The sequence below is a fragment of the Erithacus rubecula genome (assembly GCF_903797595.1).
Source record: "Erithacus rubecula genome assembly, chromosome: 2".
NCBI classification, from domain to species: domain Eukaryota; kingdom Metazoa; phylum Chordata; class Aves; order Passeriformes; family Muscicapidae; genus Erithacus; species Erithacus rubecula.
Window position 1 is genome coordinate 699,910 of NC_136685.1, and position 26,197 is coordinate 726,106.

At 54.0% G+C, this 26,197-nt stretch overlaps 2 protein-coding genes across 2 annotated transcripts in view; one reads left to right on the forward strand and one right to left on the reverse strand.

Annotated features, from left to right (window-relative positions):
- The window catches only part of OST4 (oligosaccharyltransferase complex subunit 4, non-catalytic), a 220,721-nt gene that overhangs the window by 65,611 nt on the left and 128,913 nt on the right, over window positions 1-26,197 (reverse strand). The gene's annotated exons all lie outside the window — the stretch shown is intronic.
- DTNB (dystrobrevin beta) overlaps window positions 1-26,197 on the forward strand; it is a gene marked incomplete at its 3' end in the record, with an annotated part of 83,331 nt that overhangs the window by 8,483 nt on the left and 48,651 nt on the right. The window contains exons 3-9 of the mRNA XM_079298277.1: window positions 4,179-4,246; window positions 5,384-5,464; window positions 7,534-7,747; window positions 11,304-11,389; window positions 14,726-14,880; window positions 18,861-18,966; window positions 21,034-21,200. Of these exons, the coding sequence (XP_079154403.1) occupies window positions 4,180-4,246; window positions 5,384-5,464; window positions 7,534-7,747; window positions 11,304-11,389; window positions 14,726-14,880; window positions 18,861-18,966; window positions 21,034-21,200 (876 nt within the window). The 5' untranslated portion in view covers window position 4,179. The remainder of the gene's footprint in view (window positions 1-4,178; window positions 4,247-5,383; window positions 5,465-7,533; window positions 7,748-11,303; window positions 11,390-14,725; window positions 14,881-18,860; window positions 18,967-21,033; window positions 21,201-26,197) is intronic.

Consider the following 26,197-nt stretch of genomic DNA (forward strand, 5'->3'; position numbering starts at 1 on the left):
AGGGATGGCACAGGCAGGGATGGCACAGGCAGGGGGGCACAGGCAGGGGGGGCACAGGCAGGGGGGCACAGGCAGGGGGGCAGGGGCAGGGGGGCACAGGCAGGGGGGCACAGGCAGGGATGGCTCAGGCAGGGGGGCCACAGGCAGGGGGGCAGGGGAAGGGGGCACAGGCAGGGGGGGCACAGGCAGGGGGGGCACAGGCAGGGGGGCACAGGCAGGGGTGGCACAGGCAGGGGTGGCACAGGCAGGGGGACACAGGCAGGGGGGTAGGGGCAGGGGGCACAGGCAGGGGGACACAGGCAGGGATGGCACAGGCAGGGATGGCACAGGCAGGGATGGCACAGGCAGGGGACACAGGCAGGGGGGCACAGGCAGGGGGGCACAGGGATGGCACAGGCAGGGGGGGCACAGGCAGGGGGGCACAGGCAGGGATGGCTCAGGCAGGGGGGGCACAGGCAGGGGGGGCACAGGCAGGGGGGCACAGGCAGGGATGGCTCAGGCAGGGGGGGCACAGGCAGGGGGGCACAGGGATGGCACAGGCAGGGGGGGCACAGGCAGGGGGTAGGGGCAGGGGGCACAGCCAGGGGGGCACAGCCAGGGCTCTCTGGGGCTCACAGGGGCTCCCTGCAGCCAGGTGAGTGCCAGTCTCACCTGTGCTGAGGGCTGCACAGAGCTCTGCCAGGGACAGCCCTGGCCCTGAGCAGTGGCTGAGAAACTGGCAGAGAAAAAAGGTGTCAACAGAGGAAACAAGAAAAATGGGAGTTTATTCAATTGATTGAACAATTCAAGTTTATTTGAGGTGGTGGCTGAGTGTAGAGTTTTTGGTGTGGAATTTTTAAACTGGCTTTGCTGCTGACTCTGTCAGAGGGGGCTCCTGAGCCAGAATTGTACCTTCTGAAAGGGCAGAAGGTGAAAGGATGAAGGAAATTATAATATTTTGGAAGTTTCCATCACACACACTCAGCTGCACTTTTCTAAGCTACTGCACAGTTTTGTGCTTTTAGTTGAACATTTCAATCAGGATTTCCAAATAACTGGATATCCTGCCCAAGGATGGGGCTGGGGCAGCTGGGACAGTGGAATTGTCCTGCCCATGGCAGGGTGGCACTGGGTGGGCTCTGAGGTGCCCCCAGCCCTCTGGGGTTCTGTGCTGGAGTGGTTTCCCCTCCATGTGCCCATGGAATGGCACAGGCACCTCAGCAACTCCTGGCTGCCACATCATCCCAGCCCATCGTGTGTTTCCTGGCACTTTTCTCACAGATTTGCTGCTTTTTTTTTTTTTTTTTTTTTTTTTTTTTTTAAGCAAGGAACCAGCAAGAAAACAAAACCCACCCAAAAAATCCCCACCAAAGCCCAAAGCCAACCTCCCCACCCCCTCCAAAGAACCCAGCCCAACAAACCAAACCAGCTGGGGCCAAGCTGCTGTTTCCCTTGCCTGCTTTGGGAGCTGAGCTGTAATTTGCATCTCAAACATAGTTGCAGTTCTTGTGGGTTTGGTTCATTCCTGTTCTGAAGCTGAGAAAGGCTCCTCATCTTCCTTCTTGCCAGCCCCATCACTGAGGGATCCTTCTGCACCTCCTGGTTCAGGGATTAAAAGCAGGTTTGTCAATTATTCTGATAGAATCTCATTCCCACCACTTTTCCACATATCTGCAGGAATGTGGGAGCTGTGCTGGCAGGGAGCAGGGACAGGACAAGGGGAAATGGGCTCAGGCAGGCTCAGGATGGATATTGGAACAGTTCCTGCCTGGAAAGGGCTGTGCAGCCCTGGCACTGCCCAGGACAGGGGTGGAGTGCCCATCACAGCCCTGTGGATGTGGCACTTGGGGACATGGGGCAGTGCTGGCCTGGGCAGAGCTGGGGGATTTTTGGGCTCAGTGGGCTCATGGAGCTTTTCCAGCCTTAACAATCCTGTGTTTCCACTCCTGGATTCTCTCTCCACTCTGTAGGGAACGTGTGGCCCAGACAGATCATCCCAAGGTGATTCCTCCTCTCAGACTGGGGCAGGAAAGAAGCAGCTGGGTCAGTTCTTGTGAGCAAACAGAGCCTTTGATGGGGTTGGTGAGCAGCTCCAGGGCTGAGCTGTGCCCACGGGGACAAGTAGAAACTTTCTTCAGAGCCTGGCAGGAGACTGAGGAGATGCTGAGGCTGCATCCTGAGTCCTGGGAGGAGGAGCTGGGGAAGGGGCTGAGCCCCAGCAGAGGATGAGGGAGCTGGAAAGGGGCTCAGCCTGGAGAAAAGGAGCCTCAGGGGCACCTTGTGGCTCTGCACAACTCCCTGCCAGGAGGGGACAGCCAGGGGGGGTCGGGCTGTGCTGCCAGGGAACAGGGACAGGACAAGGGAAATGGGCTCAGGCTGGGCCAGGGCAGGCTCAGCTTGGACAGCAGCAGGAATTTCTCCATGGAAAGGGTGCTCAGGCCTTGGCAGGGGCTGCCCAGGGAGCTTTGGGGTGCCCATCCCTGGGGGTGCATGTGGCACTCAGGGCTCTGGGCTGGGACAAGGTGGGATCAGACACAGCTGGGAGGGATTTTCCTGCTGCAGGATTCTGGGATCATGGAGAGAGCAGATCCCTCCTTCAGGTCCCATTTCAGAACCTGGCAGAGCTCAGTCCCTCCCTGTCCTTGCAGGGGGCACAGGGGGTGGCACTGAGCCCCCCTGCAATGAATTGTGTCTGTCTGGGTCACTCTGAGCTCTTCCTGCAGGAATTGAGCTGTGGCTGCCCTGGATCCCTGGCAGTGCCCAGGCCAGGCTGGACACTGGGCTGGGACAGGGGGAGGTGTCCCCATGGCTGGGGTGGCCCTGGGGGGGATTTGGGGTCTCTCCCCACCCAAACCAGTCTGGAATTCCATGAGTGAGGGATCTCTAGGGAATGAGATGGGATTACAAGCTCATGTGCCTGATACCCCCAACTTTTCCAAATCATTAAAAATGCCCCTGATGCTTTTCCTGTAGAAAATTACAAAACAGGCCCAGCAGCACATTGGCTCTGAGTCTGGCTTTCTGCAGCAGCAAGAGCCAAGGAAATAGAGTGTGTTTTCAGGCCAGAGCCCATGTGCTGCTTTTCCTTTCTGGAGAGGAGAAGGTTTGGTGGGTCCCAAGCTGTGGGATGCAGCAGGAAAGGGGGAGAGCTGGGGGGCTGCTCCTCAGGGAGGTGGGCAGTGCCAGCACAGCTCTGCTCTGCTCCTGGTGCCATCTGAGGCTCTGCAGCCTGAGCCAGCTGCCTCCTGCAGGTCTGCATGGCACTCTAGAATTGTTGGGGATTTTTGTCTTTTGTGGAGGGTTAAACACATAAAACCTACATATAATGGTTTTTGGGTTGGTGAATTTGGTAACCAAATAGTAATGTAATCATTAGTTAAACTGTAAATTAAATTTTGCTCTGATGCTGAATTAACTTGCCTTTTTTTTTTTTGCTGCTGTTGACTGAAATTTGGCATCTTTTAGGACTTTGTAGTGAAATGAGCCCTGAGAGCTGCTGTGCTGTCCCTGTGTCCCCTTACCTTGGGGTACAAGCTCCACCCTGCTCCTGTCACTTTTAATCTGTTTTCCTAGAAAGGGAGGCCTCTGTAGCAAAGTTTTTATTTCCAATTTAATTCATTTGAAATTCTTCACTTCCCTGACAAATGCCATTAGGCCTCAGGTGCCTGGGTTCAAAGTTAAGTGTATTTTATCAAGTTTTGTTTCAAGCCAGCACCCCCACAGATCCTGGGAGCTCTTTTCCAAGCTGAGGGTTCTGTGATGCTGCAGGGAAGGGGAATCACTAACTCCTGTCAGCCAGGGAAGGGAATGTCCTGACTGGTCCCTCCTGACCCCAAATCCTGCAGCATCTCCCCTTCTTTGGCTCAGCTGCTCCTGACTTGCTCTGTGCTTTACAGACAAAACCCCTTGGACACAGAGGAATTCTTTGTGGGATATTGCTGCCTGTATTCATGGAGCTGTGAGCTTTCCAAACCAAAGCAGTTGAGGTGTTCAGAGTGAATGTTTGCTGTGCTGTGCCCTGCCCTGGAGGGTGTTCCCAAGGCTGAAGAGTGTATGTGGAATGGGAGAATGAGCAGAGGTGTCTGGCTGTGTCCTGGAATTCCCTGTTCCCACTGAGGGACACAATCCTGCTGCTCACAGCAAGCTGCTCCTGTGACAGGGATTCTAACACAAGCAGTGTTTGCCATTTGTGTCTCCAGAATGATTGAGGAGAGTGGGAAGAGGAGGAGGACCATGGCAGAGAAGAGGCAGCTGTTCATGGAAATGAGTAAGTAGGAAATCTGAAGAACATAATGTCATTTTTTCCTCACTGAGAGTTTCCCTGTGCCAGCTGCTCCAGATCATCCTGTCCTATCCCACGGGCCCCATGCAGGGAAAATCATCTCAGGAGGAGAGTGCCCAAGGGGAGGACATTTATCCCATTTATAAATGGCCTGGGAAGGTCATTTATCCCATGGTTTGGGGGATTCCTTAGGGAATGTTCACACCTCTCATCTATGCCCAAGGTTTGTGAACAACTATGTCAATGAATAATGACAACACACAGAGCACCTTTGGTGTTAAAAAAATGTAAAAAATGGCCCTGCAATGCTGCTGAGAGTTGAGAAATGGTTTGGGGGCTGGTTTGTGCAGGGCTGTCCTCTGGAAGAGTTAAGAAGTTCTGTTTGCATGACATCACCTTGTCCTGCTGTCCTGCAAGGACTGGAGGCAGCTCCTGGATTAGGACAGCCTGTCCTTAATTCCAGCTACACACTGAGGGAGCTCTGGCTTAAACCTACATATTTGTGCTGGTTTGTTTCCAGAGCAGCATTGTTATGGAGTCATGGGGTGGTGTGGATGGGAAGGGACCCCAAATCCCCCCCAGTGCCACCCCTGCCATGGGGACACCTCCCACTGTCCCACTGTCCCCAGTGTCCAGCCTGGCCTTGGGCACTGCCAGGGATCCAGGGGCAGCCACAGCTGCTCTGGGCACCCTGTGCCAGCCCTGCCCACCCTGCCAGGGAACAATTCCTGCCCAAATCCCACCCATGGGAGCCATTCCCTGGGTCCTGTCCCTCCCTGCCTTGTCCCCAGTCCCTCTGAGCTCTCCTGCAGCCCCTTCAGGCCCTGCCAGGGGCTCTGAGCTCTCCCTGGACCCTTCTCCTCTCCCCTGAGCCCCCCAGCTCTCCCAGGCTGGCTCCAGAGCAGAGGGGCTCCAGCCCTGCAGCAGCTCTGCTGCCTCCTCTGGCTCTGCAGCAGCTCCAGCTCCTTGTGCTGTTGGAATCCCCAGGGCTGGGGCAGCTCTGCAGGTGGGGGCTCACCTGAGCACAGGTGTGTGCTGTGTGTGGGGACCCAGTGGAGCCTTCCCCAGCCCCAGCAGTGTGGCAGGTGCAGGGGCAGCAGCTCAGAGGTGTCTGTGTTGCAGGAGCTCAGGACTTTGACGTGATCCGGCTCTCCACGTACAGAACCGCCTGCAAGCTGCGCTTCGTGCAGAAGAGATGCAACCGTGAGTGCAGCTGCTGCTCCTCACCTGCAGCCCTGCATGGCTGCTCCTCACCTGCAGCCCTGCATGGCTGCTCCACTCCTGCACCCCTGCATGGCTGCTCCTCACCTGCAGCCCTGCATGGCTGCTCCACTCCTGCAGCCCTGCATGGCTGCTCCACTCCTGCAGCCCTGCAGCCCTGCATGGCTGCTCCACTCCTGCAGCCCTGCATGGCTGCTCCACTCCTGCAGCCCTGCATGGCTGCTCCACACCTGCAGCCCTGCATGGCTGCTCCACTCCTGCAGCCCTGCATGGCTGCTCCACTCCTGCAGCCCTGCATGGCTGCTCCTCACCTGCAGCCCTGCATGGCTGCTCCACTCCTGCAGCCCTGCATGGCTGCTCCACTCCTGCAGCCCTGCATGGCTGCTCCACACCTGCAGCCCTGCAGCAGGGCCAGCCCTCCAGCTGCTCTTCACACAGATCATTGCTGTGGCATTGAGAAGAGGCAGCAGTGCGTGCCCCCTGCTCTGGGATATCTTTGGGTTTATTTGTAGGGTTAGGAAATGGGGAGTCCAAGGGAACTGTGGTGTTTGGCTGCCCACAGAGCTGGGTGGAGATGGGCTCAAGCTGTGTGAGGGGCTGTTTCCTCCCAGGGAACCCCAGGGAGCACAGGGATATCCCTGCCTGGAGCAGTCCTGTGGCATCAGAGAGCTCTGGGCAGTGCAGCTTCTCCCCCTGTCTGCCCTGGGCTCTGAGCTGGGACAGCTCCCAGGGCACAGGTGAGCCCCAGGTGAGCAGGATGCACTCTGTGCCCTGCCCCAGCTGAGCTGCACACAGCAAAGAGCAGAGCAGGATAATGGCTGGGAGGAGATCCTTCATCCCAGGGCCAGGAACTGCTGAGGAGGAGGAGGGCAAGGGCTGAGGATGAAGAGAAGGAGGCAGGAGAAGGGCTGAGGAGCCAGCAGGACACATGTCCCTGCTGTGTCCCTGCTGTGGTGGCCATAGCCCAGATCCCTGTGCTCAGTCCTGGATCCAGTGTTAGCTCCTGGCTGCAGGTTTGGGATTTCAGCTTAGTTTTAAAGGGAGCACAGAGCAGGCAGTTCCAGAGCTCTGCACAGCCCTGGGCCCTCTGCCACCCCTGCATTTGGGATTTGGGATTTGGGATGGGGCAGTTCTGGGCTCTCTCTGGTCACAGGCTGCTCCAGAGGGTGGGGACAGCGTGGTTTTGGTTCATGGGAGGGTTTCATGTGAGAAATACAAAATTAGTTGAGTGTAAGAGAGGCAGGAGCTGACAGTGCCTGCAGAGCTTTCTGTGGGGAGATCCAGCAGGGAGTTTGACCATGGCCTGCTCTGGCTGCTGGATCCTGTTCAGTTTGGGTGGCTGCTGATCCTTAGATGTCTTCTCCACTCTCCTGCAAACCTTAAAGCTTGGGAACATTTCAAAATATTGTTTAATGTGGTTGTGCAGATCACTTACTGTGGTTTGGAGAAGGATTTCTGCACGTTGTTAACACTCCTCAGATCCAGCAGAGAAACTTAGGGCAGTGCTGTAGAGCCCCAGCCCTGTGTTTATAAAACATTATGCTCTGGGTTTGGGAACTGGATCAACTGGAAACAGTCAGAGTTTGACTGGAACATCAAGTTCCTCCTTCCATATGAGTGAGCATGAGGGTGTTCAGAGTGTGCAGTGGGTTTAGGGTGTCATCAGATCCCAGACTGGTTTGGGGTTGGGAAGGGACCTTGAATGTCACCCATTCCCACCCCTGCCATGGGGACACCTCCCACTGTCCCAGCCCCAGTGTCCAGGCTGGCCTTGGGCAGTGCCAGGGATGCAGGGGCAGCCACAGCTGCTCTGGGCACCCTGTGCCAGCCCTGCAGGGAGGAGTTGTGGCTGGTGGCTGCAGCACTGCATGCTCAGGGGCAGGGCTCTGCTCCTTCAGCTGCCCAGGTGCTGCAGGTGCAGTGAGGGCACATCTGGGCACAGCTGTGAGGAGGAGCTCAGTCTGTCTCTGTGCCCAGTGGTGTTGCTGCCCCCCCTCCCAGGCAGTGCCACAGGGGGCTGGCAGAGCACAGGTGGATTGTTTCCCTTTCAGTTCACCTGGTGGATATCTGGAACATGATTGAAGCCTTCAGAGACAATGGGCTGAACACTCTGGAGCCCAGCACAGAGCTGAGTGTGTCCAGGCTGGAGACCATCATCTCCTCCCTCTACTACCAGCTGAGCAAGCGCCTGCCCTCCACCCAGCACATCAGCGTGGAGCACTCCATCAGCCTGCTGCTCAACTTCATCCTGGCAGCCTCTGACAGGCCAGTGCTGCTGCTGCTGCCTGCTGGGGCTGCCCAGGGGCTGGGCCTGGCCTGCCTGACACAGCTGGGGGGGCTGGGGGAGATGGGGGAGATGGGGGGAGATGGGGGAGATGGGGATCCTGATCTGAGAGCTGGGAGCTGGGGGAGCTGGGGCTGCAGGGGATCCTGATCTGAGCTGAGAGCTGGGAGGAGCTGGGGATCCTGATCTGACTGAGAGCTGGGAGCCCTGATCTGGGCTGGGAGCCCTGATCTGAGCTGGGATCCCTGATCTGAACTGGGATCCCTGATCTGAGCTGGGATCCCTGATCTGGGCTGGGATCCCTGATCTGAACTGGGATCACTGATCTGAGCTGGGATCCCTGATCTGGGCTGGGATCCCTGATCTGAACTGGGATCCCTGATCTGAACTGGGATCCCTGATCTGAGCTGGGATCCCTGATCTGAGCTGGGATCCCTGACCTGAGCTATGAGCCCTGATCTGGGCTGGGATCCCTGATCTGAGCTGGGATCCCTGATCTGAGCTGGGATCCCTGACCTGAGCTATGAGCCCTGATCTGGGCTGGGATCCTGATCTTGAGCTGGGATCCCTGATCTGGGCTGGGATCCCTGACCTGGGCTGGGATCCCTGACCTGGGCTGGGATGCCCCATGACTGTCATTTCCCAGCTGCATTTCTTGCTCAGGGCTGTGTCCAGGCCTCTCTCATGCCAGGTTTGTGTTCTCTCACAGCCTCTCTGCTGATCTGGAGTAGCTCTGCCCCTCTGTGTTCTCTGAGCAGCACCTGCAGGTCCTTTGCTCTGCTTGGCATTGCTGACTTTTGGTCTTGCCTTTCTCCAAATGTTTTTTTCCCCTGGGATCTGGTTCTGCTCTGCCCCACAGAGGGGATTTCCTCAGCCCTGAGTGTGCCAAGCAGATGTTGTGTTTGTCATGTCCAGACTTTGATCCTCTCCTGATGGGACAACTCTCTATTGCCACTAAACAGAAGCTGGGTCAGAGAGTCCAGGCTTGGGGACAGTCCCTGTCCCAGTGAGGAGAATAAAACCAGCAGCAAGCTCAGAGCAGGTCCTGTGCCAGCAGAACCAGGGCAGTTTCTGTCCTGTCCTGATCTGGTGTTAGTTCAGACAAGTCTCTGGCAGCTCACTTAAAAAATACAGGATTTAAACCCAGGGATGCTCCTGTTTGGAGGAGCTGCCTCACAACAGGGAGGCTTTAGTTAGAGGCAGGTTTTTGTTCCCCACTGTTCCCTGTGAGCTCTGCCTTGTGTGGATCCCTGCAGAGCTCCTGGATCCCAGCAGAGCTCTGGATCCCAGCAGAGCTCTGGATCCCATCAGGAGCTCCTGGATCCCAGCAGAGCTCCTGGATCCCTGCAGAGCTCCTGGATCCCATTAGAGCTCTGGATCCCAGCAGAGCTCTGGATCCCAGCAGAGCTCTGGATCCCATCAGGAGCTCCTGGATCCCAGCAGAGCTCCTGGATCCCTGCGGAGCTCCTGGATCCCAGCAGAGCTCTGGATCCCATTAGAGCTCTGGATCCCATCAGGAGCTCCTGGATCCCTGCAGAGCTCCTGGATCCCTGCAGAGCTCCTGGATCCCTGCAGAGCTCTGGATCCCATTAGAGCTCTGGATCCCATCAGGAGCTCCTGGATCCCTGCAGAGCTCCTGGATCCCAGCAGAGCTCTGGATCCCTGCAGAGCTCCTGGATCCCTGCAGAGCTCTGGATCCCATCAGAGCTCTGGATCCCATCAGAGCTCTGGATCCCATCAGGAGCTCCTGGATCCCTGCAGAGCTCCTGGATCCCTGCAGAGCTCCTGGATCCCAGCAGAGCTCCTGGATCCCATCAGGAGCTCCTGGATCCCTGCAGAGTTCCTGGATCCCTGCAGAGCTCCTGGATCCCTGCAGAGCTCCTGGATCCCAGCAGAGCTCTGGATCCCTGCAGAGCTCCTGGATCCCAGCACAGCTCTGGATCCCTGCAGAGCTCCTGGATCCCAGCACAGCTCCTGGATCCCAGCACAGCTACTGGATCCCAGCAGGATCTCCTGGATCCCAGCACGGTGCAGCAGCTGCTCTGTGCCTCCCCGTGCCTGGAGCTGCCCGAGGGAGGAGCTGGGGTGTGGCAGAGCAGAGCAGGGCCGGGGCTCCTTCTCCAGGAGCTGAGCAGCACGGCAGGCAGGGAAAAGAGCCCATCCCTGCTGGGATGGAATCCCTGAGCTGCTGGGGTGCACAGAGTCACAGGGGTCTCACAGAGGCACCATCAGAACCTTTAACAGTCCCTGGCAGGAGCAATCCCACAGTCCTGGAAGGGTTTGGGTGGGAAGGGGCTGTGCCTGTCACCCAGTGCCACCCCTACCCTGGGCAGAGAGGGGCAGAGTCCTGGGCTGGCTGAGGAGCTGGCAGAGGCACAGCCAGCCTGGGAGGGTGTGGGGGGAGGAAGGAGCCTCCCAGGCCTGGCCTGATTTGAACCAGTCCCCAGTTCTGCCTCCAGTCCTGGTTCTTACAGGAGGTTCCAGATCACGTGGAAGGTTTTGCATTTTTCCCTTCTGGTGGGGCTCAGATGGAATGGCCCTGGCACAGGGGGGTGGGCAAACTGCAGGGGGCAGTTTGAACACAGGGTCAGGGGGCACCAGGACAGAGCCCCCAAGGGCAGCCAGTGTCCTGGGGGAGACACTGATGGCTTTGGGCACTGCTTTTTCTGGGAGCTAATTCCAAGGTGAGACTATGACTCATTTTGAATTTCCAGGTGAGCTTTGCCCAGTGTGGGCAGCAGGAAAGGGGGGATTGTGCCCCTGTGCCCAGGTGAGCCCCACCTGCAGAGCTGCCCCAGCCCTGGGGATTCCAACAGCACAAGGAGCTGGAGCTGCTGCAGAGCCCAGAGGAGGCAGCAGAGCTGCTGCAGGGCTGGAGCCCCTCTGCTCTGGAGCCAGCCTGGGAGAGCTGGGGGGGCTCAGGGGAGAGGAGAAGGGTCCAGGGAGAGCTCAGAGCCCCTGGCAGGGCCTGAAGGGGCTGCAGGAGAGCTCAGAGGGACTGGGGACAAGGCAGGGAGGGACAGGACCCAGGGAATGGCTCCCATGGGTGGGATCCTGGGCAGGAATTGTTCCCTGGCAGGGTGGGCAGGGCTGGCACAGGGTGCCCAGAGCAGCTGTGGCTGCCCCTGGATCCCTGGCAGTGCCCAAGGCCAGGCTGGACACTGGGGACAGTGGGACAGTAGGAGGTGTCCCCATGGCAGGGGTGGCACTGGGGGACATTCAAGGTCCCTTCCCACCCAAACCATTTCCTGTCCCTCCAGTCCCTTGTCCCAAGCCCCTCTCCAGCTCTCAGACACTCCCTTCAGGACAGTTCTGGTTTTCCAGCTCTCCCCACACTCATCCTGTGCTCTCCCTGTATTTCCCATGCCAGTCCCAATTCCCTGTGCAGCACACTGAGCTCCAGCTGTGAGATGCTGGTGGCAGTGGCTGAAGGTGGTTGTTGTTATTCCCAGTGTTGTGGTTCCCCCAGCTCTGAGGGTTTGTGTTTCCATTCCCTGGGCATCCCCAGTTGTTCTCACTCTCTCTCTTTCCCTGCAGTGAGGGCCATGGGAAGCTGACAGTGTTCTCAGTGAAAGCCATGCTGGCCACCATGTGTGGGGGGAAGATCCTGGACAAGCTCAGATGTGAGTACTGCTGAGGAGTCCCAGCCTCAGGGACTCTTTCCTCTCCTTTGTTATGTTCAGTTCTAAGGAGTTTTTTCTTTTTTTTTTTTCTTTTTTTTTTTTTTTTTCTCTCTGCTGAATCTTTACTCTGACCTGGAGCTGTGCTGTAAATCCAAGCAGAATTCCAGAGTCTTTAAGGTGGGACAATCCCTCTGAGCCCATCCAGTCCAAGCTGTGCCCAGTCCCCACTTTGTCAGTGCCACATCCTGGGACACCTCCAGGGATGTTTTATCCATGTTCCAGCTCCTGGTTATCCCCAGTTCAGGTCTGAGGAGGCTTCCCAAGCTCATTTCTTTAGTTTGAGCTCTTGGGCACTTTTTACATGGAGAACTAAGCTGATTTTCCAGTGGGAATGTCCCACTTGTCACCATTTCCCTGCTTTGAGGATGTTGGAGGCTCCTGTGAATGTTCTGCTTCCCCTGAGGCTCTCTGCACCTTCTCAGTGTCATTCAAGCTTCTGAGGTAGAATGCCAGGATGGTTTGGGTGGGAATCCCACCCCGTGCCCCCCAGCCATGGCAGGGCCCCCTCCCACTGCCCCAGGCTGCTCCCAGCCCTGTCCCTTCCCCTCTGAGCAGTTCCCTGTTCCCAGCAGTGCTGACCCCCTGATGTGCCCTGGGGCAGCCCCCCCTGACCCCCCTGATGTGCCCTGGAGCAGCCCCCTGACCCCCTGATGTGCCCTGGAGCAGCCCCCTGACCCCCTGATGTGCCCTGGATCCCCCTGATGTGCCCTGGGGCAGCCCCCTGACCCCTGATGTGCCCTGGAGCAGCCCCCTGACCCCCTGATGTGCCCTGGAGGAGCCTCCTGATCTCTGCCTCAGCTGTTCCCTGATTCCTTTTTAACTCTGAGCTTTATTCTGTGCTGCTTCAGTTCCCCCCTTCCCACATCTCCCTGATCTCTGCCCCACTGCACCCCCAAAATCTCCCTGCCCAGAGGTTCCCCCCAGGCTCCCTGCCCTGGGCAGGCTGCAGGCTCTCTGGGGATCCTGCAGTTGGATTGTTCATGTTTCCTCATCCCCTGCTCTGTGGGAATGGTGGAGCTCTGGCTCTGCCCTTGCTGGGGACAGTGGCATGTCCTGGCAGTGTCCCTGTGCCCATGGCACAGCCTCAGGGGCCCTCTGGAATTTCTGGGATGTGCTCTCCTCGTGGTGCAGGATGCAGGATCTCTGAGGCTGGAAAATGCTCCCAGCCCAGGGATTTGTGCCCAGCTTGTCCCCAGAGCTCTGAGTGCCACATCCTGGGACCCCTCCAAGCCTGAGCACCCTCTCCAGGCAGGAATTCCTCCTGATGTCCAGCCTGGCACAGCCTGAGGCTGTTCCTTCTCATCCTGGCACCAGAACTGCCCTTGGAAAGGATAAAATTCTATCCTGCTTTTTATCATTTCCAATTTCCCTGCTGGTTCCCCACTTGGACAACAAACCCACTTTTTAAACTGCAAGACAAACCCTGGTGGGGTTTGGTGGGGTTTTATTTTACCCTTGGCACAGCCTGGGCTGTTCCCTCTCATTTTCAGTATTTTAATTCCTCTCTCTTCAGCATGACTTGACCCAGCTGAGCACACCTGAGCACACCCAGGAATTTTCATCCCAATTTAAACACAGTTGTGTCCCTGCCATGTCCTTCCCATCCCTCCTGGCAGGTGCATTGCACACCTTCAGCTCCTGTGCAGGGGCCACTTCTGCAGGGTCCTGCTCCCACTATAGATGAGGATTCTGGAATTTTGGCTCTCTAGTTTTAGTTGTTTTCATTTTGTGTGTATTTTCATCCTGACTTTTTTCCCACAATTCCAAGTTCAGCCTAAATTTCCCACCTGGCTTCTTTTCTAAAATGCAGAAACACACCATATTAAATATTCTTTTTTTCTTTTCCCTCCATTTCTCCTAATACACTTTATTTTATAACCTAATACATTTTATTTTGTAACATATATTTTATTTCTGATTATTCAAGAAACCTTCAGTTCAAGCTGCTCTGTTTAGTCAGTGATGCAAACTCCAGGTGGCTTTCTCCCTCTTAACTAAGTTCCTGAACTCATTCTTTCAGGAAATTGGGGTAATTTCTCCATTTATTGGAAGTGTCTTTTTTTTTTTTCCTTTTTTTGGTCACTGAAATGAAGTTTATTTTCTGGCAGCATGTGCTTTTTGATGTTGAATGCTGATGGTGCCTGAAGTAACAGCAGAGAGGGTTCAGTGCTGCTGAGATCTGGGATCTGCCACATTTTAGGGAATTCTGGACTGTGGATCCTCCCTCAGAGAGTGCCTGACTCTGGGATACACAGGGCACTCTCAGGGTGATCCCTTTCAGGCAGATTTTGGATCCCAGGACAGTTCTGTTTCCTGGGACATCCATCTCTGCATCCCTGCCCCTGGGATTTGCCTTTGCTGGGACACCTGAGCTGTGGGTTGGGGGATCAGGGACCCCTGAGGCTCAGAGAGGAGGGGGTCCTCTGCAGCACATCCCCCCTCTCGTCCTTAGAAACATCTGGGAGCATCTGCTCAGCCCCTTCTTGCTTTCAGGAACACATTTGTGCCCACAGAGCTGCTTCAAAAGTGTGAACTCCTCTCATCACAAACATTCTGAGAATGCCAGAGTGGTTTGGGCTGGAAGGGACCTTAAAAATGACCCAGTGCCACCCCTGCCATTCCCCTGGGGATGAGCTCACTGCCCTTGGTTCCACCAGCTCCTGGAGAGGCTGGGAAGGGGCTGAGCCCCAGCAGAGGCTGAGGGAGCTGGAAAGGGGCTCAGCCTGGAGAAAAGGAGCCTCAGGGGCACCTTGTGGCTCTGCACAACTCCCTGCCAGGAGGGGACAGCCAGGGGGGGTCGGGCTGTGCTGCCAGGGAACAGGGACAGGACAAGGGAAATGGGCTCAGGCTGGGCCAGGGCAGGCTCAGCTTGGACAGCAGCAGGAATTTCTCCATGGAAAGGGTGCTCAGGCCTTGGCAGGGGCTGCCCAGGGAGCTTTGGGGTGCCCATCCCTGGGGGTGCATGTGGCACTCAGGGCTCTGGGCTGGGACAGGGAGGGACTGGATGGGCTGGGAGGGATTTTTTTGGAATTCTGTGTCCCTTCCTCCCCATGCCCTCAGTGTGCCATTTCCCCAGAGCTCTGCCAGAGCACATTTCCATTCTGGGAGCCTCTGTGGGGTTTCTGTAGGTTCAGGGTGTGTCCCCTCACAGCAGGGTCAGGACCTGCTGCCCTGCCCCATCCTGGCAGTGATCAGGGGCAGGGCAGGGTCTCCCCGGGGCACAGGGCCCGCAGCAATCCCATATTTACTGGGGGCTCTCATTGTATTTTCTTACAGATATTTTCTCTCAGATCTCAGATTCCAATGGGCTGATGGTTTTCAGCAAGTTTGAGCAGCTGCTGCGGGAGGTGCTGAAGCTGCCGACGGCCGTGTTCGAGGGGCCGTCCTTCGGGTACACGGAGCACGCGCCGCGCGCCTGCTTCCCACAGCAGTATGGGATGGTGATTGGGTTGGGTATTGGGATTGGGATTGGGGTTTGGGGTTTGGGGTTTGGGGTTTGGGGTGTGGGTTTGGGGTTTGGATCCCTCCTTCGGGTACACGGAGCACGCGCCGCGCGCGCTGCTTCCCACAGCAGGTATGGGATTGGGGGATTTGGGATTGGGATTGGGATTGGGATTTGGGGTTTGGGGTGGGGGTTTGGGGTTTGGGGTGTGGGGTTTGGATCCCTCCTTCGGGTACACGGAGCACGCGCTGCGCGCCTGCTTCCCACAGCAGGTATGGGATTGGGGGATGGATTGGATTTGGATTGGGATTGGGATTTGGGGTTTGGGGATTGGGGTGTGGGGTTTGGGATTATGGGGTTTGGATCCACTTCCTTCGGCTACACGAGCAACGCGCCGCGCGCGCTGCTTTCCACAGCAGGTATGGATTGGGGATGGGATTGGGATTGGGATTGGGATTGGGGTTGGGGTGTGGATTTGGCTGTGGGTGCTGGGTTTGGGATTGGGATCGCTGGGATTGGGATCGCTGGGATTGGGATTGGGGTTTGGGGTGTGGATTGGGGTTTGGATCCACTCCTTCGGGTACACGGAGCACGCGCTGCGCGCCTGCTTCCCACAGCAGGTATGGGATTGGGGATGGGATTGGAATTGGGATTGGGATTGGTTTGGGATTTGGGTTTGGGGTGTGGGATTGGGGTTTGGGATTGGGATTGGGATTGAGGTGTGGGTTTGGGTTTGGGGTTTGGGTCCCTCCTTCGGGTACACGGAGCACGCGCTGCGCGCCTGCTTCCCCAGCAGGTATGGGATTGGGGATGGGATTGGGATTGGGATTGGGATTTGGGTTTGGGGTGTGGGGTTTGGGGTGGGGTTTGGATCCCTCCTTCGGGTACCAGAGCACGCACCATGCGCCTGCTTCCCACAGCAGGTATGGGATTGGGGATGGGATTGGGATTGGGATTGGGATTGGGATTGGGTTTGGGGTGGTGGGTTTGGATCCCTCCTTCGGTACACGGAGCACGCGCCGCGCACCTGCTTCCCACAGCAGTATGGGATTGGGATTGGGGTTGGGGTGTGGGATTGGCTGTTGGGTGTTGGGGTTGGGATTGGGATTGGGGTTGGGATTGGGGTTGGGGTTGGGATTGGGACTGGGATTGGGATTGGGGTTTGGGGTGTGGGGTTTGGCGTTTCGGTCTCTCCTTCGGGTACACGGAGCACACGCCACGTGCCTGCTTCCCACAGCAGGTATGGGATTGGGGATGGGATTGGGATTGGGGTTGGGATTGGGGTTTGGGTTGGGATTGGGGATTGGGTTGGGATTGTGGTTGGGATTGGGGTGTGGGATTGGGGTGTGGGGTTTGGTCCCTCCTTCGGCTACACGGAGCACGCACCATGCGCCTGCTTCCCACAGCAGGTATGGGATTGGGATTGGGGTTAGGATTGGGATTTGGGGTGTGGGATTTGGGATTGGGATTGGGATTTGGGGTGTGGGATTGGGGTTGGGATTGGGATTGGGGTTAGGATTGGGATTTGGGGTGTGGGATTTGGGATTGGGATTTGGGGTGTGGGATTTGGGATTGGGATTGGGGTTTGGGATTGGGGGGTTTGGGGTTGGGTTTGGTGTGGGATTGGGGGTTTGGGGTTTGGGATTGTGGGAGTGGGAGTTTGAGGTTTGGAATTGGGGTTTGGGGTGTGGGATTGGGGGTTGGGATTTAGGATTTGGGGTTTGGGATTCAGGATTTGGAGTTTGGGATTTGGGATATGGGATTTGGGATTCAGGGTTTGGGGTTTGAGGTATGGAATTTGGGATTCAGGGTTTGGAGTTTGGGATTTGGGGTTTGGAATACGGGATTTGGGATTTAGGATTTGGGGTGTGGAGTTTGGGATTCAGGATTTGGGATTCAGGGTTTGAGATCTGGGATTTAGGATTTGAGATTTGGGAAGTGGGATTCAGGATTTGGGGTTCAGGATTTGGCGTTTGGGATTTGGAATTTACGATTTGGGTTTGGGAGTTGGGATTCAGGGCTTGAGGTTTGAGATTTGGGACTTGGAGTTTGGGATTTGGGGTTTGGGATTTGAGATTCAGAATTTGGGGTTTGGGATTTAAGGTTTGGGGTTTGAGATTCGGGATTTGGGATTCAGGATTTGGCTTTTGAGATTAGGGATTTAGGATTTGGCATTCCCAGAGCATTGGGGCTGTGGAGCACTGGGGTCCCCTGCACAGCCCAGGCACTTTGAAACAGCCAAAATCAGCAATTAAAGGGTTTTCTGTCCTTTCACCCTTGAAGGGCCTCCCCTATTCCCCTTCAGAGCAGCAGGAGTGACTCATTTCTTTTCCAGAACATAAAACATGCCATTTTTCCTATTTCCCTGGATTTCTCAAAGCTTTTTCACTGTGTTAAGACAATTAGTTTCAACAAGTCACTTCCAGGATCTGTTCAGAATAAACACCTCCTGTGCACCAGTTTATTTTTAATTCCACTGCACTTGTATTTTAATTGTTCCAATGATTTGTTTCTCGTTTGAGGTAATGTATATAATATAAATAATCCTTAAGTCAGCTGTAAACATGAACTTGATTGATCTAAGGCCTAAAATTAAATGTTTAGACTCTGGGCATGATGATGCTCCAGAAGAAACATTTCTGCAGCATTTGATGTAAAATTTATAGCGACTAAATATAAGTTAATTAGCAATTATCATATTTGGAATATGACACAGTAGGAAGCAGCCTTTGATTTCAGAATCATTGAAGCTCCAGATTTACATTTGATCCTGGGCAGGAATTGTTCCCTGGCAGGGTGGGCAGGGCTGGCACAGGGTGCCCAGAGCAGCTGTGGCTGCCCCTGGATCCCTGGCAGTGCCCAAGGCCAGGCTGGACACTGGGAGCAGCTGGGACAGTGTCCCTGCCATGGCAGGGGTGGGTTCTGATGACCCTTCCCACCCAAAGCATCCCCTGATTCCATGACTGTGACAGTGCAGGAAATATTCCTGGCAGGCACAAGTTGTGTCCCAGAGAAGTTCCAAGGCTGGAACAGTTCTTGCAGTATTGTCCTGGTTTGAATGGCAGGTGTTGGTTAAGGAAGGCAGGAGCCTGTCTTCAAAAGGAGAATGTAATCCCCTCCCTCCAAATTATTGTAATTTTGAAATTAAGGGGCTCCCAGGCAAAGATTTGGGAATAGGAATAACAGTTCTTGACTAGGACAATTAAAATAGAAATGCAGTATTACCCAGAACAATCCCAACCCTGCCAGAGTCAGAATCCAAGCTGGCACAGTCAGTCAGTCAGGGTGGTGGCACAGTCCCATTCCATGGTGCTGCATCCTCCTGCAGGGGCAGATGTGGCTCAGCTGGAGCAGTGCTCCTGGAGAAGGGGCAGTTTCCTCTGAAGCTCCAGGGATGATGTGCAAGGGTCTGGTTTTCCTCTGGAATCCAGGGGAAAGGCTGCTCTGGTGTTCCAAATGTCAGTTTTTCTCTGGGTAGGAAAGGCTTGGCTCCTGCCCTGGCTGGAGCATCTCCCAGTGGGATGATGGAATTTTATCAGCCATGCCCTGGGACTCAGTGGCCATGCACAGGAGATATCTGCTGGAGGGAGGATGGGCTGTGGGAAGATAAAGATGATTGCTCAGCTGGTTTTTAACAATGGCCCATTAACAGGAGATATCTCCCACAGGGATAAGAATCGCTGCCACACCCAGTTTTTAACAATGGCCCATTAACAGGTGATACCTCCTGGGTGAAGGGTGGGTCATGGCAAAGGTAAAGATGACTGCCCCAGCTGGTTTTTAACACCTGAGCCATGAACAGGAGATATCTCCTGGAGGGAGAATGGGCTGTGGGAAGATAAAGATGATTGCCCCAGCTGGGTTAACAGATAAACACACAGCCCTGGTGACCTCCTGCATTAGAAGCCAAGGCAAGGATGAGGTGGGTGTGTTTTCTGTGAGGCAGCAGTGCCTGTGTTCTCCCTGCAGAAGAAGGTGATGCTGAACATGTTCCTGGACACGCTGATGGCTGATCCTCCTCCCCAGTGCCTTGTGTGGCTGCCCCTCATGCACAGACTGGCCCACGTTGAAAATGGTAAATGCAAGATTCTCCTGTGGGAAATGCTCTGTCCTTGCTCATGGAGCCAGCCCTGTCCCAGAGCCTGCCAGGGGGGCTCAGAGTGTCCTGGGAGGGTGGGGTGGGCTCTGGCTCTGTGTGACAGCATTTAGTGGCAGAAAAACCACATTGTCTGAATATTCCTGAGCCTGAGAGAACTGGGGAAGGGGCTGGAGCCCCAGCAGAGGCTGAGGGAGCTGGAAAGGGGCTCAGCCTGGAGAAAAGGAGCCTCAGGGGCACCTTGTGGCTCTGCACAACTCCCTGCCAGGAGGGGACAGCCAGGGGGGGTCGGGCTGTGCTGCCAGGGAACAGGGACAGGACAAGGGAAATGGGCTCAGGCTGGGCCAGGGCAGGCTCAGCTTGGACAGCAGCAGGAATTTCTCCATGGAAAGGGTGCTCAGGCCTTGGCAGGGGCTGCCCAGGGAGCTTTGGGGTGCCCATCCCTGGGGGTGCATGTGGCACTCAGGGCTCTGGGATGGGACAGGGAGGGATCAGACACAGGATGGGCTGGGAGAGATTTTCCAGCCTCAGTGACCCTGGGATTTTTAAGTTTATTTTGATGGTGGCCATTTCCTGGTGTCAAGTCCTATGGGAAATGGTGCCCAGGAGGTGAGGAAGTTCCTCCTCTGGGTAAAATGTTGGGTGAACTCCAGGGAAAAGAGGATCCTGATTTGATCCTGGCATCCCCTGGCAGCAGCCAGGAGCAGGAGGGGACCAGGCTGGCTGCTCCCCTTCACTGGGATCTTTCCCATCCAAAGCTAAACTTTGGCCCTTGCAGAAAATTGAAAATGAATAAAAAACCCACCACAAACCAATCCAAATAAACAAACCTCCCAAATAGCTAAACAAACAAACCCCAAGAAAACAACAACAGAAAATAAAAACCACAAGCAAAAAAACCAAAAAAACAGCTAAAAAACCAAAACAGACAAAAAGTAAAAAAAAAAAACCCTCTGCATGTAGCCAAAGCTGCTCTTTTGTTCCCATCTTGCTGCTCCCTGATCTAATAATCCCTGCTCCTGCTTGTTCCAATCTTGTCCTTATCCATCATTTGGGGCTGTGCCCTGGGCAGGACAGGGAGTTCTGTCCCTGTTGTGCCTCGTGGGTTCTGTTATCAGAACATTGTTATTGCTCCAGGGTGGCACATCAGGATGGCAGGGTCTGAATTCTGAGCTCTTCTGCTCCCCTTTATCAGCAGCAATCTCTGCACAGAGCCAGGGAGGAGAGGGGGCAGGTCTGGGAAGTGAGGGAGGACATGGAGCCAGCCTGGGAGAGCTGGGGGGGCTCAGGGGAGAGGAGAAGGGTCCAGGGAGAGCTCAGAGCCCCTGGCAGGGCCTGAAGGGGCTGCAGGAGAGCTCAGAGGGACTGGGGACAAGGCAGGGAGGGACAGGACCCAGGGAATGGGCAGGGCTGGGTGGGATATTGGAATCTTGGGCAGGAATTGTTCCCTGGCAGGGTGGGCAGGCCCTGGTTCTGCTTTGTCCCTGACATTTCAGGATTTGCCATGGGGAGATCTCATCTGCCTCCCCTCATGCTCACATTCCTCTTTGGGTTCTTCCAAAGTGCAAGAGGAGTGCAAAGTGCAGCAGGAGTGTCCATCCATGGGTAGAACAGGGAAGGAGCATTTATTGATGTTTGTTTTAGCCCACCCTGCAGGTCAGAGCAGCCTGAGTTCTCTGGGTTCAGATTCAGAGGGGATTCCTCACTGGAAGCTGTGGAGGTGCAGGAGGGAGGAGTGAAGGGTGGTTTGGACCAGGAATTGGCCATTTTGAAGAGGTGACTCTGAGCCCAGGGCTCTCCTTAGGCAGAATCCAGCCAGATGCTCCTGGTGTGATGCAACTTTGCTGCTTCCCTGGGGGACTCTGAGTGTGCCCAGGGAGGGACACACCTGTGGTGAGAACATGTGAGATGGAATTGTGTTTGCAGCACCTTCACCTGAGGGTTAATGGATCCAAATTTCCCCGCTCTGCCTCAGAATCCCAAATAACAAGTGCTGGGGGTAGTCTGGAAGCTTTTTAATTTTTTTTTTTTTTCCTTTTCTCCAAGTCTTCCACCCAGTGGAGTGCTCATACTGCCACTGTGAGAGCATGATGGGCTTCAGGTACCGCTGCCAGCAGTGCCACAACTACCAGCTGTGCCAGAACTGCTTCTGGAGGGGCCATGCCAGTGGCACCCACAGCAACCAGCACCAGATGAAGGAGCACTCCTCATGGGTGAGGGCATCCTGCTGGGGAACTGTTCCTGGGCTGGGGAACTGCTCCTGGGTCAGGGAACTGCTCCTGGGTCGGGGAACTGCTCCTGAGTCAGGGAACTGCTCCTGGTATGGGGAACTGCTCCTGGTCAGGGGAACTGCTCCTGGGTCAGGGAACTGCTCCTGGGTCGGGGAACTGCTCCTGGGTCAGGGAACTGCTCCTGGTCAGGGGAACTGCTCCTGGGTCAGGGAACTGCTCCTGGTCAGGGGAACTGCTCCTGGTCAGGGAACTGCTCCTGGGTCAGGGAACTGCTCCTGGGTCAGGGGAACTGCTCCTGGGTCAGGGAACTGCTCCTGGTCAGGGAACTGCTCCTGGGTCAGGGAACTGCTCCTGGTCAGGGAACTGCTCCTGGGTCAGGGAACTGCTCCTGGGTCAGGGGAACTGCTCCTGGGTCGGGGAACTGCCCCTGGGTCAGGGAACTGCCCCTGGGTCAGGGAACTGCTCCTGGGTCAGGGAACTGCTCCTGGGTCAGGGAACTGCTCATGGGTCAGGGAACTGCTCCTGGGTCAGGGGAGCTGCTCCTGGGTCAGGGAACTGCTCCTGGGCTGGGGAACTGCTCCTGGGCTGGGGAACTGCTCCTGGGCTGGGGAACTGCTCCTGGGCTGGGGAACTGCTCCTGGGCTGGGGAACTGCTCCTGGGTCAGGGAACTGCTCCTGGGTCAGGGAACTGCTCCTGGGTCAGGGAACTGCTCCTGGGTCAGGGAACTGCTCCTGGGTCAGGGAACTGCTCCTGGGTCAGGGAATTCCTGAACATTCCTCATGGATAAGGACATTCCTCCTGGGAAGAGATGTTTCTCCTGGGCAAGGGTGTTCCTCCTGGGTCCAGGGCATTTCTCCAGGCAGGAACATTAGTCATGGATAAGGACATTCCTCCTGGGCAAGGATTATGAGCAACCTCTCTGGGCTGATTCCCTCAGGGGTGTTCAGGCTCTGGAGCAAAACTGCTCCAGGAGGCTTTTCCAGTTCTGCAAAAGCCAAAGGGTTTAAAGAGGAATTGGACTGGGTTTATTGTTTATCCCTGGATGGGATAAACTTGGGAGAGCTGGAGCTGGGAGCAGCAGCAGGGGCTCAGGGCTGCCCCATCCTGTCCAGCACCTGCAGGGATGCTCTGGGATCCAGGCACCACCCTGGGGGAGCTGCTGGGCACCCCAGGGACTGGGATGGGAAATGCTGGGCAGGGAGCTGGGCACAGACACCAGCACAGGATGGATCCATGATGGGATGGGAAATGCTGGGCAGGGAGCTGGGCACAGACACCAGCACAGGATGGATCCATGATGGGATGGGAAATGCTGGGCAGGGAGCTGGGCACAGACACCAGCACAGGATGGATCCATGATGGGATGGGAAATGCTGGGCAGGGAGCTGGGCACAGGCACCAGCACAGGATGGATCCAGGATGGGATGGGAAATGCTGGGCAGGGAGCTGGGCACAGACACCAGCACAGGATGGATCCTTGATGGGATGGGAAATGCTGGGCAGGGAGCTGGGCACAGACACCAGCACAGGATGGATCCATGATGGGATGGGAAATGCTGGGCAGGGAGCTCTGTCCTGGAGGGCTTTTCCAGCCTCAGGGGTCCTGGAATTCCACATCACTGCTGCTCTTCCCAGAAAGCCAAACAGTGACCATGAGTCCTGTGCTTGGTCAGGACCTTTATCCAAAACCTTTAAAGACATTACTGTGACAATCCTGCATTTTTCTCTTATTCTCCTGACAATTGGAAATACATGCCTGGAAAATTCTAAATTAAGAAGTTTTATAGAAATGATCTGAGCAGTTTGATGGCAGGATGATAATCACAGCTCAAGGAATAATGGACCATTTTATGGAGAAAAAAATCTATTTTATGGCAAAAGATTAAGCCAAAGCTTTCACTTACTCAAAGAGAAGTTCAGGTGATGATAGGATTATAATTAATGGTTTTCTTCATAAGGAAGAGCCATTATAGCATTGCTGTTTAATTTACAAAATTGGGCTGAATACAGGGAGGCAAAGGAAAATTCTCTTTTTATAACTCTGTGGGTAATAAACTTCTGGAGTATTTAATCCCAGCTACCAGCTACCTTAAATGCATATCAATCCAGGCTGGGGTTTTCAATACAAAGAAAGGTCTAAATGGTGGAAACATGGAATGGTTTGGATGGGAAGGGACATTAAAGCTCATCCACTTCTATCCTTCCAATCTTTTTTTTTTTAACTTCCCCAAATCTTTCATGTTAATTTTATTAAAATTGAAATTGAGTCCTAGTTTACAGAAAATGTTTTTATTTTGTGTTTGTGTTGGTGGCTCAGCAGCTCCTGGGGTGAGAGCCCAGGGGCAGCAGGGAGGAGCTGCTGCTCTCCTGCAGTGAAACCAGAGATTGTCCTGGTTTTCAGTCTAATTCAGGCTTCCCTGGTGTATTTGCAAAGTTTTGGAGCCCCACAACCCAGAATGAGCTCAATAATAAATATGTCCATAGTTATGATAAATATGACCACTATACTTATTAATAACATTACTGTTTGTATAAATATTAATATATAATTATTTACATACCTGTAGCTTCCTTTTCCTGAAATTCTGAGCTACCTTGGATAATTTTTTGATACACATAATATTGAGATTTTTTTATATCTATACATTTAACATGGTGATGAAATATATTGAAATGTGTAACCATAGTGATTTTATATGGATAAACCCTAAATGATTCCCCAATTCCTGCCTCCTGAACCCCAAATGATTCCCCAATTCCTGCCTCCTGTACCCCAAATGATTCCCCAATTCCTGCCTGCTGAACCCTAAATGATTCCCCAATTCCTGCCTGCTGAACCCTAAATGATTCCCCAATTCCTCCCTCTTGAACCCTAAATAATTTCCCCTTTAGTTCCCCCAGAGGTTTTGGGGTCTCTGGAGCTGTTTGTGCCCAGCCCCAGGAACTGCTGGTCCCATATGGGATCCTGAGTGATCTGGGATTGGGATTAGGACTGGGATTGGGATTAGAGTTGGGATTAGGATTAGGGTTGGGATTGGTGTTGGGATTAGGGTTGATATTGGTATTGAGATTAGGATTGGAATTGAGATTAAGATTGGGATTGATATTGGGATTAGGATTGGGATTAGGATTAGGTTTTATATTGGTATTGAGATAAGGATTGGAATTGAGATTAGGATTAGGAGAGGGATTGATATTAGGATTAGGAATGGGATTGGGATTAGGATTAGGATTGGGATTAGAATTGGGATTAGGTTTAGGAGTGGGATTAGGATTGGGATTGATATTAGGATTGAGATTGGGATTAGGATTAGGGGTGGGATTAGGGTTGGGATTAGGATTAGGGGTGGGATTGGGATTATGAGTGTGATTAGGATTGGGATTAGGATTAGGAGTGAGTTAGGATTAGGGTTGTAATTAGGATTAGGTGTGAGATTGGGATTAGGATTAGGAATGGGATTAGGATTAGGGTTGGGATTAGGATTGCGATTAGGATTAGTGTTGGGATTGGGATTAGGATTGGGATTAGGATTGGGATTGAGATTAGTTTTGGAATTAGGATTAGGGTTGGGATTAGGATTAGGGTGGGATTGGTATTAGGACTGGGATTAGGATTAGAATTGGTATTGAGATTGGGATTAGGATTAGGGTGGGATTAGGATTAGGAGTGGGGTTGGGATTAGGATTAGGGGTGGGGTTGAGATTAGGATTAGGGTGGGATTGGTATTAGGTCTGGGATTAGGATTAGAATTGGTATTGAGATTGGGATTAGGATTAGGGTGGGATTAGGATTAGGAGTAGGGTTGGGATTAGGATTAGGTGTGAGATTGGGATTAGGATTAGGAATGGGATTAGGATTGCGATTAGGATTAGTGTTGGGATTGGGATTAGGATTGCGATTAGGATTGGGATTGAGATTAGTTTTGGGATTAGGATTAGGGTTGGGATTAGGGTTAGGGTGGGATTGGTATTAGGACTGGGATTAGGATTAGAATTGGTATTGAGATTGGGATTAGGATTAGGAGTAGGGTTGTAATTAGGATTAGGTGTGAGATTGGGATTAGGATTAGGAATGGGATTAGGATTAGTGTTAGGATTGGGATTGCGATTAGGATTAGTGTTGGGATTGGGATTAGGATTGCGATTAGGATTGGGATTGAGATTAGTTTTGGGATTAGGATTAGGGTTGGGATTAGGATTAGGGTGGGATTGGTATTAGGACTGGGATTAGGATTAGAATTGGTATTGAGATTGGGATTAGGATTAGGATGGGATTAGGATTAGGAGTAGGGTTGGGATTAGGATTAGGGGTGGGGTTGGGATTAGGATTAGGATGGGATTGGTATTAGGACTGGGATTAGGATTAGAATTGGTATTGAGATTGGGATTAGGATTAGGGTGGGATTAGGATTAGGAGTAGGGTTGGGATTAGGATTAGGTGTGAGATTGGGATTAGGATTAGGAATGGGATTAGGATTAGTGTTAGGATTGGGATTGCGATTAGGATTAGTGTTGGGATTGGGATTAGGATTGCGATTAGGATTGGGATTGAGATTAGTTTTGGGATTAGGATTAGGGTTGGGATTAGGATTAGGGTGGGATTGGTATTAGGACTGGGATTAGGATTAGAATTGGTATTGAGATTGGGATTAGGGTTAGGAGTAGGGTTGGGATTAGGATTAGGGGTGGGGTTGGGATTAGGATTAGGGTGGGATTGGTATTAGGACTGGGATTAGGATTAGAATTGGTATTGAGATTGGGATTAGGATTAGGGTGGGATTAGGATTAGGAGTAGGGTTGGGATTAGGATTAGGTGTGAGATTGGGATTAGGATTAGGAATGGGATTAGGATTAGGAATGGGATTAGGATTGCGATTAGGATTAGTGTTGGGATTGGGATTAGGATTGCGATTAGGATTGGGATTGAGATTAGTGTTGGGATTAGGATTAGGGTTGGGATTAGGATTAGGGTGGGATT